The 14,601-nt window shown below is 32.5% G+C and overlaps 1 protein-coding gene across 2 annotated transcripts; it reads right to left on the bottom strand.

Annotated features, from left to right (window-relative positions):
• Window positions 1–5,978: 5,978 nt before the first annotated feature.
• Window positions 5,979–11,468, bottom strand: LOC110018537 (heterogeneous nuclear ribonucleoprotein 1-like). Of its 2 annotated transcripts, none has more exons than XM_020715877.1 (4): window positions 11,110–11,468; window positions 10,434–10,666; window positions 9,114–10,251; window positions 5,979–6,337 (listed from the first exon to the last, which is right to left on the bottom strand). In XM_020715877.1, the coding sequence occupies exons 1-4, from the start codon at window positions 11,123–11,125 to the stop codon at window positions 6,324–6,326; spliced, it is 1,401 nt and encodes a 466-aa protein (XP_020571536.1). In that variant the 5' UTR covers window positions 11,126–11,468; the 3' UTR covers window positions 5,979–6,323. The 2 variants fall into 2 exon arrangements, with proteins under 2 accessions (XP_020571536.1, XP_020571537.1); XM_020715878.1 differs by having other exon boundaries at window positions 11,135–11,468.
• Window positions 11,469–14,601: the final 3,133 nt, after the last annotated feature.

Raw genomic sequence — 14,601 nt, 5'->3', positions numbered from 1 at the left:
GATAGATGAATAATATATATATAATAAGGAAATATATATAGATATACCACACAATTCTTATTTATTTACAGGGTTAACCCTTCAATTTTGATATGTATTTATATAATACTTTAATATCATGCTCGTTTTATAAGAGTTAATATTTGTAATATAAATAAATATTAAAATTAGGTGTTATATATATAAATACATAATAATTGTGTGGTATTTATGTAAATACCCCCAAGAAAATGTTGATGTATAATGATTAGATCGAAAGCGAATAATGTCATGTTTACATATCTAACAAATTTATCACTCAATTTATGCATTTACATACCACTCAATTTTATGTATTTACATATCTAACAAGTAACAACTATATTTCAATTTTTCATTATATGCCACCTGCCCAATGCATGGAAATGTGTATCACACTTTAAAAAGTTAAAAAGAGTGGTACTTTTAATGTGACATGAATGATTTGAATGTCCATAAGTGTAAAATGCAAAGTTAGATGTTGGGCTGTCAAAAAAGTCAGTTGTTCGCGAACACTTCATGTTCGGTTCATAAAATGCAAAGTTAGATGTTGGGCTGTCAAAAAAGCCGAATACTTCATGTTAGGTTCGGTTCGGTTCATCAATGAGTTCATGTTCAATTCGTTCGATAAGTAGATGAGAAGAACGTAAATAAATTTTTTTCGTTCAGCTTGTTAAACGAACCAAACACGAACAGTGATGCGTTCGTTCGTGTTCGAATCGTAATATATAATAAATTAATAATAATAATATATTAATATACTATATTAGTAATACACTAATATAAATATTATATATTTATATAACATAAGTTATATAATTAATATAATATATTATTTATATATATTAATATTAGGGATGTCAAACTAGCTTGTCAGTCACGAACAGCTCGAGTTCGGCTCGTTCGTTAAGAAATGAACACGAACAGTGAATTCACTAACAATTTCAAATACGAGCTTATTTCAAATAAATTAAATTTCAAACGAACCGAACACGAACACAAGCTCTGTTCATTCGTGTTCGGTTCGTTTACACCCCTAGTTAGATGTTAGATACGTAAATATATAAGAATTGTGTGGTATGTCTGTAAATGTCGCATTAAAATAAGCACATCAATATTAATGATAAATTGAACCAACTAATAATAATAATAATAATAATAATAATAATAATAATAATAGAGGGTCAAAGTGATGATTTCTGGTGGTCATTGTTTAAAGCATTCTTCAAGAATATGAACTTAATGAATTGAATGTTTCCTTCACTGTTTGAAAGATGTACTAAATTAATTGAATGGGCAAACCTTATGGCAACATTCACAAACTCAAAACATCGACTTGGCCAACATTTTCGTTGATCACCAGACCAACAAATAAAATAAAAAACAATAGGTTTGAACCTGATTTGTATACATTGAAATTTTCAAGTGAATATCATTGTTAAGACTTTGCTTGGTATAATTATAGGTTGTTCATGTTCGGCTTAAGGCTTGAGCTTGTGTCGAGCTTTCATACATTGTTCAAGCTTGATTTGTTTAACTTTTTCGATGTTTGAACCTGATTTGTACTTGATTTGTTTATGACAAGTGAACAAATATTTAAACTAGCTGATAAAAAATTTAAATGAGAAACTATATTTTTCATATAAAAAATTTCATAAATAATTTTGTAATTCTAATCGCAGCAATTTATGAATTCTAAAATCTTTAAACTTTACTAATTCTCTACATAACTCTTATTGATGGGACACTGATTTGAATTTGGAGTGTGGAAGAACTAAATTGATCCTAAAAGTTAGGGATAATCACATTAATCATATTAATAAGAAAATTATAGCAATAAGATAATCCATATTAATGTTGTTAGCAATTGTAGTTTGATGCTCATAAGAAAATAAATTCATTACATTCAAGATTAAGAAAACTCCATAAGAAAAATATTTTATGATACTTTTCGTAACTCTAAATATCTCACTCTAAATTATCATTCACCTATTAATAAATAAATATATAATTAATAATTAAACTAAAAATATTATTGATATAATAATATTTTACTATTTAATTTATAGTTAAATAAATTTGAACTAATCTTTACAACCTATGGATGAAAGACCACAAGATCTTACCCTGAGTAGAGTTGAAAAATACTTATTGATATAATAATATTTTACTATTTAATTTATAATTAAATAAATTCGAACTAATCTCTACAACCTATGGACGAAAGACCACAAGAACTTATCCTGAGTAGAGTTGAAAAATAATGCAACTATTCTCTACATGCATAACTTATGTGCCCCAAAGGAAGGAAAGTTTGAATTTAAGGAAACCACTTAAATTCCCTTATAACTGAGTTATATTATAAGAAAATAGTACATCAAGTCCAATAAAAAAGAGGACAAAAAAAAAGTTTACCAATAAAATTTGGTTAATTCTCCCTATAAAACCATCAAGTCAACTATAAAGTATAAGAAGGTGAGTCATAACGCCCCAGGATTCCTGTAAGTGTAGTTGAAGTGCCCCAGGATGATTTCTTGTAGGAGTGTTAAGAGCTTCTAGATAGATGAATAATTCGTACGTGTTATAATACATCACTCATTTTTATTAAAATAATTTTAATACATCTTGGCAAATTCATTTTTCAATAAATGAAGTATGTGCTAGTCTTATAGGGAGAAGCAACATATAACTTCATATATTTCATTATCTTATTCTTTTCACAATTGCTTGACAAAGAGATAAGAGAATCAGGAAACAAAATGTATACACCTAAAAAGACTTGTCGAGTTGTCAAGCTAACGAGTTGTCAAGTTGTCAAGCTATTGAGTTGTCGAGCTGTCGAGCTCCCGAGTTCATGAGCTGCAGAGTTATTGAGCTAACAAACTTCTAATCTGATGAGCTAATAATATGTTAAGGTGCAAGCTGCCGAGCTACCAAGCTGCAGAGCTGACAAACTACTAATTTGTTGAGCAGTTGAATCGCCAAGCGATAAGCTGATGAGTTCAACTACATTGAATAACATGATATAAAATTGTAGGACATGAAATAAAGTTGTTGAGCATGAAATAAAGTTGTTGGACATGCATAAAGCTACAAGATATGATATAAAGTTGTTATAAATGGCATAAAGTTATTGAACATAACTTAACATTATGTACATTTATATAATCCTTTAGACCAAGATAAAAATACACTCTGAGCTTATAAATAGAGGTTAATTGTTAAAACAAGATGGGAAGGCAGGGCTCTCTCTTCCAACGGACTACTCCTCTCTCTTTCTTTCTCCCTCTTTTGCTCAATCCTAATAAGTTTCAGGCATAACCCACAAACATTATGGGACCTTACATACTCAAAGGATTCAACATCTCAAGAGGTAAGGTGCGATGAACAAGAATATATGTCTGAAATCTGAAGTTACGCATAAAAATCTCGACAGTGACAATAAAGATCACACTAGAGGTATTTTCATTAGATGAGATGAGATAAGACATCTTATCCTTAAGTCTTTCATTTTTACATCATTTTAACTCCACTAGCTCTAATTTTTTCCATATGTTTTTTCATTAGTGTTTTCATTTTTTTAAATCAAGGAACTTGTCCCTCATGAGCAACTTTCATAAGAAAAAAGGAAAAATCATCCAAACATTTAGACTCTATGAAGCTCAATAGTTGAATGTTAAGAACCACTTTGGAAAAAAATTTTCCAAAATATAACTCGATTGAAAATAGTTGAAGTCACTTAACAAAGGATTAAAGACGATGAGATCTCATCGTAAAAAAAGTTGAAAGACTAAAGTGACTACTCACTTTAGGCTTAGCTTCAAGCCATTAGAGGAAGGAAAGTCTAAATTTAACAAAATCTCTTTAATTCCTTTAAGACAGAGAAATATTATAATGAGACATAAAAAAGAAGAAATTTTATTACTAATAACACTGGGGGCATTCTCCTTATAAGACCATCAAGTCAACTATAAAATGTCTGAAGGTGAACCATAATGCCCTCAAGACGTAATCCTATAGGTGTAGCCAAATTGCCCTCAGAATGATTCCTTGTAGGAGTGCTCAACGTCCCTAAATAGATGAATAGTCAATACATAGTAAAATACACCACTCATTTTTATCAAAAAAGTTTTAATTCATATTTTAATTCATATCAATGAATTCATTTCTCAGATAAATGAAGTAAATGTTTGTCTTATAGTGACACGCAAGGCAAAAAATTAAAATTTTCATTATCTTATTCTTATCGCAGTTGCATGTCAACGAGATAAGAGAATCGGGAACTAAATGTATACAGTTAAAAAGCTTGTTGAGTTGTCAAGTTGTCAAGCTGTCAAGCTATCGCACTGTTAAGTTACCAAGTTGTCAAGCTACAAAGATGTCGAACAATCGAGTTGTCAAGCTTACGCGTTCAACATATGGCAGGCTGAGGAGTTGTTGAGCTACCAATCTGCCAAGTTGATGAGCTGGTGAGTTCAACTATATGGTGGGACATAAAATAAAGTTACAAGACATGACATAAAACATCATATAGGACATAAAATTGTTATACAAGACATAAGACTATTGAATGTCTTAACATACTTTATATAACTTTTTGTACTATGATAATAAGACAATCTAATTGCTTATAAATAGGAGTCAAATATGAAAATGGGGAAGGTAAGACCCTCTCTTCCCAGGGTCTACCACTCTCTCTTTCTTTCTCTCTTTTCTGCTCAATATTTGTAGATTTGGGCTTTACCACCCTACGTCCTTACCTCTTTCTTTCTCTCTTTTCTGCTCAATATTTGTAGGATTTGGGCTTTACCCGTGAACATTATAGACCCTACGTCCTTAAAAGATTCAAGGCTCATAATGGTGTTGTCAACAAGCTTCGCATTCCGCATCAGTTGTCTTCTATTCTTCGCGATAAATTAATAAACCAAAATGTAAATAAAATTTTTAAATGAAAATTATTTATACTGGCAACATGTCTCTTGAAGAATACATACACAACTTCAAGAATAAAGAATACATGTCGAATACACAAATAAGCCAGCTGTCTCTTGAAGAATAAAGAATATATTCTTAAAAATTTCCTTAGCTCCAAGATTAGATTAATTTTGTGCTTAGATTGTGTTCAAATAAAATCATTTGTACCGGGCAACATGTTGAATTTTTTGACCTAATTGAAAATGAAAAAATTGTCTTACTTTCTGTAATTGCAGACATAAGAAAAATACAACTAATCTATTAAGCATTGACAAGCATGAACTTGATGCAAAAATTTATGAGAATCAATAAAACTGAGGGTCTATTTGAGTTAATTGCTACTATTTGACGAAGTAATGATGAATCTAATGCAGAAAATAACGCTCAGCAAAACACAACTCCCTCCCGCAACCTTCTGAAAAAGCAGGCAACATGTAGTTTTATCATATGTCACAGTATGACACCGCATCATGCCGTCACCGCACCACTGCCTCAAACACATCTAACAGAGGATTGATCACATGATTTTCACATGTAATAAAATTAACCTCATCCCAGTACAAAACATAGTAAAGCATCCGAATCAAAAATTTAAATTATGAAGTAATAATATGTTAAAAGTCTTTCCGCAATGTTTCAATCACCTAAAAGACAATGATAGCGAACACAAAAGAGAAAAGCAAAAGAAAACACTTTCACTTCCTAGAAACATGGAAGTATATTTAACATTGTAATGAGATAAATATTGAGAATCATCTAAAAGAATCTCACACAAAATAAAGGTGATAAAACCTACAAGAAATGAAGGGTAAAGTTCTCTTAAATAAAGATTTCAAGAATTAAAAAATAAAAAAATATTCAAGAATGTTATTCCTAGGGAACAATTGTTTCCCTGAAAACCTTCATGGTATTTCAACATCACATCTCTTATGAATGTGAAGCTTGAAAAAAAAATAAAAATCAAATAAAAAAATCAAATATCCGACAAAACAGACAATTTCCATAAAAGAACCGAAGTTTCCGTTATTTATGGAAAAAAAAGGTATACTCTTATAACTTGAATAAAAATCAAACGCTCCGAACACATTCTGCAATCTGGTTTTGCATCTCTAACACATGCGCAAAGAAAGCAAAGCCTAACCTCAGCTGTAGAAATAAACTCAAAACTCAAATATTGGACAGAATCCTATACTTGTGGGAACCAAATTTGAGTAAATGGAGCTAACTCTCAGGTTAGCTCAAAATAATTAACTGAAAAATTTCTCTTTTTCTCCTGTTTAGCTGAATTCTTCACCTATTATAAAATCTGTCACCAAAAGAATGAATCCTTCCTAGATTGCACCTCCTGAGAAGTAAGAAAATGAAGAGTAATGTTAGGACGAATCCATCAGAACAGGTTAAAAATGAAAAGAAATTCGAAATTTCAATGCAGAAGGAAAGAGAAATTATTTGCATTTTCAGTCTAAATAGGTTCAATCTCAATAAGAGCATACTTAACAAGAATTCACTGTTTAGGGGCATTTACATACGTACCACACAATTCTTATGTATTTACACATATGTTACAACTAAACATTCATATTTACAGGTATACCACTCAATTCTTCAATAACAACAAGCCTTTATCCCATTAAATGGGGTCGTCTACATGATTCATTTTTCTATAGCGTGTCCTATTGAGTTTCATATTTTCATTTAATTCTAATAAATTAAGATCATTTTTATACAACATGCCCAGGTCTTTTAGGTCTGCCTCCATCTTAACACAAGTTGAATTTCTTTAACACACAAAAAATCCCACCATCACTATCTTTTTAAAAGTACAATACAGATTTTTTTGCATGAGTTTATGACACCAAGGTGATATGAGTGTAAATGTCAAATGTTTTGGTGTTAGATAGGTAAATACATAAAAATTGTGTGGTATGGATGGAAATTTCCCTATTTTTTATATTATGCAACCATGAAACTGCTACACTGACATTGCTATTAAAAAGTTAAACAATTTTTAAGCGATAGGTAATTATGAGAAAAGATGACATGTCAGGGGTATCCATTCGAGTTCAGTAAATTATAGAATTTTACAACGTTTTCCATTGACTCAAACAAAAATAATTCATCACCCTCCAAAAAAAAAGATAATCTCCGATTAAGAGTTTAACAACAATGATTAAATATAGTAAACACGAGCAGCTTAGACTTTATGCTCTATGACTTAAGTTTTATTCGTCAATGAGACAAGTTATAGACTAGAATAAGATAATAACATGGAGATATAAAGGCAAAATTATGACACTACAATTAGTTTAATTTATAGTATGGATCAAAGTGTTGGGTTAAGAAAAATTTCACAAGCCAAAAACAGGAATGTATAAATGAGAAATTAAAAAGATGATTATGTTAGAAGACCAGCTAGAGTAAAAGTAATAGAAAATCATTAGGTTGAAAACAAACTTGGTGATTTTGGCACATACAACAAAGGGTAGAAAATAAAATCATTAGATAGATAGATAAAATAAGTGTAAAAAATTAGGCAGTAGATCTTATGTCATTTAGGCATAAGCTGTTCAAAGGAATCTGCAAAGAGTAAACTTAAGTACTCATGCATTAATAAACAAAAAATAAGGGTTCATAAAAAAGGCCTCAAGTAGTAAGAATAAGAATAATGATGATGTTGGTATATGGTAGGACCAAAATGACTAAATTATATAATACTTATAAGAATATGCAACATTGCTTCAAATGTAATTGTTGCTTTAGATAGACAACCTTGTAGTCTATGAATTTTGTCATGAATTTAGTGTTTTGAAACGTAATTTTTGGGCGATCTTAGGGCTAGAAGTGTAAATGAGTCGATTCGAGCTCGAGACACACTCGACTCAAGCTTGAGCTTAATTAATTAATCGAGTTCGAGCCAACTTGTTTATTATAAACGAGAGAAAATAATACTAATGCAAGCTAGTGTTACAACAAAATGAATTAGGAGATAAATAATAAGAATCGTTCGATATAAAATGTCTAACATCATTTTTTAAAGCATTTTTAATAATTTAAAGTTAAAGTCATGAATTTTAATATACTATGAGTGTATTTTATATTAATGCTTTTTTAAACAAATCGTTTCATGAGCTAAGGAGTCGAATCGTTGCTGACTTGAGCTTGGCTTGCTAGATCAGCTAGCATAGCTCACAAGAACTTATCGGGCCAAGCTTGAATTGGTTTACAAGTCGGCTTGGTTCAGTTGCACCCCAACTTGAATTCCTTGAGGCAGTCCGAGAAGACATTTGGCATATGATGCTTTAAGCACATAGAGCGCCTTTTGCATTAATTCATGAGACATAATATTTATGATCTAAGCTATTAAATTAATTTAAAATTATCAAAGTTAAATAATTGAATTTTGATTTATTGTTAATAACCTTTGTATTATTTAAGAACATAAAATGCCGAAATTATTCACATTAACCATAACTTGAACCAACGAAGTTAAATTGTAGTTAAAAGTTCAGTTTTAATGTCCATTCATTTACATTTAAAACGTTTGAACAATAAAATCAAAGGCAAACAAATAGTGAATGCAGTGTAAGATGAGGATTTGACTTAATTGTAGTTGAGTTTGTTCCTAACATTAAATTTGCTACACCTCAATTGACACAGGATTTCAATTGGATATGAATTGGAAGATTATTAGCTTCATAAATGAAGATCTGAGAATTGAATAATTACTTGTCTTGTTTACTTTTGTGACTAATTTGGTTTGACTTTACATGCATGAGTAACCACAAGTTCAAGTTTGAATATCCATGTAGTGATGGGCTTTGATATGATATCTATTTTAATTTTGTTTCAAATACTTGACCTACATAATTTTTATTTATGTAACATCAAAAATATAAATTTATGGCATTTATGCCCCATGGATTGGGGATTGAGCCCTCCTTGTGACAAACAAAATAACTCAATTCATGGATTCACCTTTTAATACATTAAATTAACTCAACAAGGCGAATTGGTTGCACCATCAACAAGTAAAATATCCTTCATACCTCAAACTCATTAAAACAGAACAAAAGCAAATAATGGCAATCTTAAAAATTCAGAAGGTGGGAAGAACTTCTTACCTCTACTCATCCGCCTATTTGAATCAATATAACCACCCATGTAAACCGGTGAACCAACCCTAGCCGAGAAATCTGGAGACGCAGTTCGAGGCCCATAACCTAAAGGACTAAAGTGATCAAGATCAGACGATGCAGACAGCCATGTAGACTCTCCATAAATAGAACCACCAACACCATCTGAATAGTTCCCTTGATAACCATTAGCTGTTGTAGCAAAGGAATCATTGGCTGAACTAATGCCAATGTTTCTTCCATAGCTTCCAGTAGCCAAACCAAAACCAATCTCTGCATTTTCATAATTTGGATTCCCGATAAAGCCTAGACTGCTAATTCCATTAGCTGAAGGAGGAGAGGATGAGTCGGCCCAGTTCAAGCCATTGTTGCCAAATCCACCAAGGCCCCCAATTCCTGAGCTCATGAAAGAGTTTAAATCCCTAGAATCGGTACCGTAGCCAAGACCAATATTTCCCAATAGACATCGAGCAGCTGAGCTAAATGATGAACCAGGATTTTCAATGCTGCTTGAGTTTTCACTAAAAAATGGGCTTAAAGCCCTTCCATAACCAAGGCCGCTGTTGAAACTTGAATTCCGACTATAAGTTGGGCTCATCCCAGGCTCTAAACTCCATCTTTGAATGAAAGGAGAAAATCCCTTCCTTACACCTGTTAATTGTTCAAATCTACCATCCATTCTCAGAAAGTTTGGATTGTAATCCTGATTGTATCCATTTAAAATGCTATTCATTATATTCAGTCCACCATATTTTAATCCCCCAATTGGTAACCTCATTGCAGGCCCTGGTGAGAGCTCTTTAGGAATGGCTATTTTGACCTCCACCATCTTTCCGTTCAGTTCATGCAATGATTTTTGCAGCACCTTAATGACAGCTTCTTCTGACTCAAAAGTTATGAATCCAAACCCTCTCGGCCTCTGCGTATTGTGATCGTACATGACAACAACATCATTAATGGTTCCAAATTGCTCAAAGTATCTTCTGAAGTCTGAATTTGTCACAGTTGAAGCAAGTCCTCCCACAAAAATCTTTTTCATTTGACCAGGAGCAGAACCATGGATGCTGTTGCTGTTTCTATTAAGTATACAGTGATCATCCCGGGGAACAGCCTTCTTGGCTTCCACCTGTTTATGAATAAATTCAGTACCATAATTACATTCAAATCAAAAACTCCTCAAGTTTCAAGAGAAGAGGAAATCATCACGGATCAAAAAATTAAATTTTGATAAAATGTTCATAAGATTGATAACGTAAAGAATCCAAATAAAAAACCAAACGAGATGAAAGAAAAAAAAAATGTACTAACCATCCTGCCATCAATAATAAGATGTTTCTCCATGACAATTTTCTCCGCAACAGAAGGGTCTGCGAAGACCACGAATCCGAAGCCCCGAGCACGCCCAGTTATCCTGTCCTTCATGATTATCGCCTCCAAAACTTCCCCAAAGCTCTCGAAGTACTCCCGTAGGCGGACCTCATTGGTATCCCTCGAAATCCCCCCGATGAAAAGCTTCCCCGAATCGGACTCCATTCCCCTTCCTGCAATTTCAAATTCAGAATTCATACTAAACCAATCATCATCATCATCATTAGCTCAATCCCAACCATTTGTAAACAGCTTTACGAATCCTCATTGTCTATTTGTTCAAGTTGATTGTTACCATAGACATTAAAACCTGCTCTGCACCAAAATGATCACAGATAGATCCAACCCACAACAAACAAGAAAAAACATAAAAGCCGATAACTCGGATAACATAATCCAATCATTTCAACTCATGGTCAATTCCATCACCACGGAATCGACGCCCTTCATTGATCCATCAAACCACACAATGGAAGCACAAAGTAGTTACGAGAATGCGTAAGAAATTAAAAAAAAAAAAAAGGTTGAAACTCCCATCTCTCAAAGAGCGAAAAGAAACGCAGTTCAATCCAAACTAAAGGGCAAATCGATTGAATCAAAATATAAAGCTACGAACCTGAAATTGGTTGCATAACGCTCACCAGTCGATCAGAGATCCGCTTTTGGAATGTAGGCGAACTAATCCCAACCCTCTCTCCCTCTCTCTATCTCTCGCTAAGATCCGGAAATCGGCAGCCGCAGATCAGATGACCATCAAATCGACTTCTTCAACTTCCTCTCGCTTCGAAATTTTCATCAAATTTAATTTTTTTTGCTTTTTCTTTGCAGCGTTTTGTATCCTCCTCTCGCTTTCTGCTTAGGGGAAGCGCAGAATGGTATATATAAAGACGAAGATGGAAGAAGAAGAAGAGGAAGCGAGAGAGATTCGTGGGAGGTAGAGGCGGGGAGGTATAGGAGGAAATCGGTCAGCTTCCCATTGGCATGCTCATTTAGAAATGCATTTTAGTTTTTAGTGGTTTTCAATAAATAATGAAAATGTGTGGTTAAATTTTATGCCCTTTTAGAAATAGAATTTCTATTTTAAAATGGCATTTGCATATATACCGCACAATTGTTATTGTATTTACATACCTAATAACTAACCATTCATATTTAGATGCATATCAAATGAGTCAAATCTTGAACAACACATCTAGAATACATAACGCGTAGTTTTTATATATTTGTGATTTCAGCATTTTGGAAACACAATTTTTTTAAATAAGCTGTCAAAACTCAATTTACCAAACGGGTCTGGGTGTGTTTTCAAAATTCACCGCACCAAATAAGCTCCCCAAACGAGGCCTTACATGCAAAAAACCACCAAATAAGCTCCCCAAACGAGGCCTTACATGCATAACAATAAATTTTTTTGTCAACTCAAGTGCGGAAGGCAGTACATCAACGTAACATGCGATGAATAAATTGAAATTGTTTTGTATTTTTGAAGGGAATATTATATGTAAATAGTTATAATAAAATATAACCTTTTTTTTCATAATTAATAGTCCACTAATATTGATTGAATCAAAGCTGAAATAATAATAGAGAACGATCTCCCAGACAAAAAATGATCTCCCAGACAAAAAAAAAAATTGCAATAGCTAAAACGAATGGTGAAAAATACTAAAATGTGAATTTTAAAACTGTCAAATTTGCTACGGTGGAGGTGGAATTGCTAATAGTTAGATAAAACTTGTTATGCAAAATATCAAGAGTGGGTTTGCCAAACAAACTGAATAATAACAACTATTTATTAAGGTACAAATGATAGGAAAGATGGGGCGTGCATTATGAACAACAAATAGAGACATCTATTTTATAATTCTATAACGTCTTAAGCAACAAGAGTATCGTAAACTTCAAATATGTTTACTTATTATAAGGAAACTTGCAATTATTTTTTAATCAAATTTCTTATTATTCAATTTTTATTTATATTTTTATAGTTGGTTTTAGCTGACACCTTAAAATCAAGAAGGTCAATGCCACCCAAAAAAACTCAACAATTTTCTGTAGAGTTATCACTTTGTGGGTTCATCGATCCGATTAGCCAATATCTAAAAAGATTTTGTCAATTATCAGAGTAATTGATAAAAAATGTTGTCATAATTATTGAGTAACATACAACAAATCATGAAATAGTTTCGCCTTGATATTAAGAGTCTCTTCAATAATTCTCCAATTTATGGATCAATGATATAAAATAATGTTTATTCATTTATTTTTGTTTTTTCTTAATATATGGGTACCAAATTATTTGAGGCACTAAAGTGCTTGTTAATTGGTGGTTCATATTATTGTTGTTGAGATGTTTGAAACAAAAAATAAAATCAAATTCCTTAGGATACAAATCAATTTTGACTCTACTTGGTATTAAATATAGTTAATTTTTATGCTTAAAATGAAAGCAATTATATTTTGTTTTCATCAAAATTACAAAAAAAAAAGGATTGAGAACAAGCCATGGAAAGAAGTCCTAAGAGAAAATATTACATTCAGATAATGTAAGTGTAGATTGGGGTGTATTTTGGGTGTATTTTAGATGTAATCACCTAAGTACGCCCAAAATACACTCGTCCAGACATATATATCATCCATATGTAATAGTTTTCCCAACTCTATTAAGAAGTTTATTTGTTAAATATTTTCTTCTGTGTGAGAGCTAACCTAAATATGCCCAAATTTAACATCTTAAAAGGATTCAACATCCTAACAGGTGTAGTGACCGTGAAGTTCATGCTCAAACCCTAGAGTAAGGAAGAACATAAAAATATGATGAATTACACCAGAGTTGGTGGCACGACAAATCAACAAGCTAAAAAAACAAAAGATGAAAGTCATATAGAAGATAAGAGGATAAACCTCTAGATCTTGTTCACGAGCCCCTCCTAAAACACACAAAGGATCATCGAATTTGGTGGTTCGCATACGAGCCTTACCAAGAGCAAGATATAAAAGGCTTTTAGTCTGAGGTCGGAACAACAAGAAGAAGAGAGGGATGAAACTTAGATCCCTAAAGGAATTCTTTAGAGTCTCTATGATAGTACAATAAGACATCAATAGAGCTAACATTATCAATTAGAATACTTTTCATCGTGTGACAAGGTTTGTCAATTTTTACACTGATAATGAGAGGATCTTTGTGAGAAATATGAATTCTTTTAGGCCAGAATCATCAAAAATGTGGACTTGATGAGTAGTTTCTCTTACATTGGTTCTTCAAATGCATTGATGAGAACTTGATCAGATAGTCACGGACCTCCAACAATTGTATGAATTTTGTCAACTATTTGGTGACTTCTATTTTTTTTATACCCCCCAGTGGGAGTGTTGTTTGTATGGGAGGGTTTATTTTGGACAAAAAAATATAAATACCATTGTTGAATCAGTCTTCCAATCTCTTCCTTGAGCTGACTACATGCCTCAATGGGGTGATCACGACTCCGGTAGAAGTGATAGTACTGTTATTGATTCCAAAAGTTTGGTTTCAAAAAGTGTGGCCACTTAATGATCACTTCATCCCTGATAATCATCAGAAGTTTGACACATGAAGTGTTGAGCATAGCAAGTTTGGCTCGGGTCGTTAGTTTGTTAGACAAGGAGGGAGATCACAATTCCTATGCGTTCGACCTTCTTCATTATGAGGTTTGAGCAGCATCCTTAGGGCTATTCTTACGTTTTTTTCTCAAATCGTTTAAATTGCACCTTGTACACATTAATGACTTATTCTATAGTGATTTGTGCTTCAAAATAGTAAATGAGGTCCGCATAAGAGTGGATGGCCTCTCACACCAAGGATAAGTAGAAAGGTCTAGGACAATTCCCTCCAAGAAATACTCCCCTTAATAATTTGGGATTCATCCCTAAAATATGACAACCTTAAGTGGAAAATCTTTGAAAGTACTCTTTGATAAAATCTCCCTCATTTTGATGAATTCTTGAAAGATGAGACAAATCTTTGATAATTCTTATCTTTGATATAAATTGCTCCAGAAAGAATCTGGCAAACTCATTGAAGTTACGGATAGTGCATCCCAGGAGATAATGAAATCAAGTGTAAAATTGA

The sequence above is a fragment of the Phalaenopsis equestris genome, unplaced genomic scaffold (assembly GCF_001263595.1).
Source record: "Phalaenopsis equestris unplaced genomic scaffold, ASM126359v1 Scaffold000024, whole genome shotgun sequence".
NCBI lineage: Eukaryota > Viridiplantae > Streptophyta > Magnoliopsida > Asparagales > Orchidaceae > Phalaenopsis > Phalaenopsis equestris.
This window is presented reverse-complemented; position numbering and strand designations above follow the sequence as displayed.

Coding starts and splice junctions, on each gene's coding strand:
- LOC110018537 (XM_020715877.1), bottom strand. Junction 10,252..10,433: donor TTATTATTGATGGCAGGATG/GTTAGTACATTT, acceptor ATTCATAAACAG/GTGGAAGCCAAGAAGGCTGT.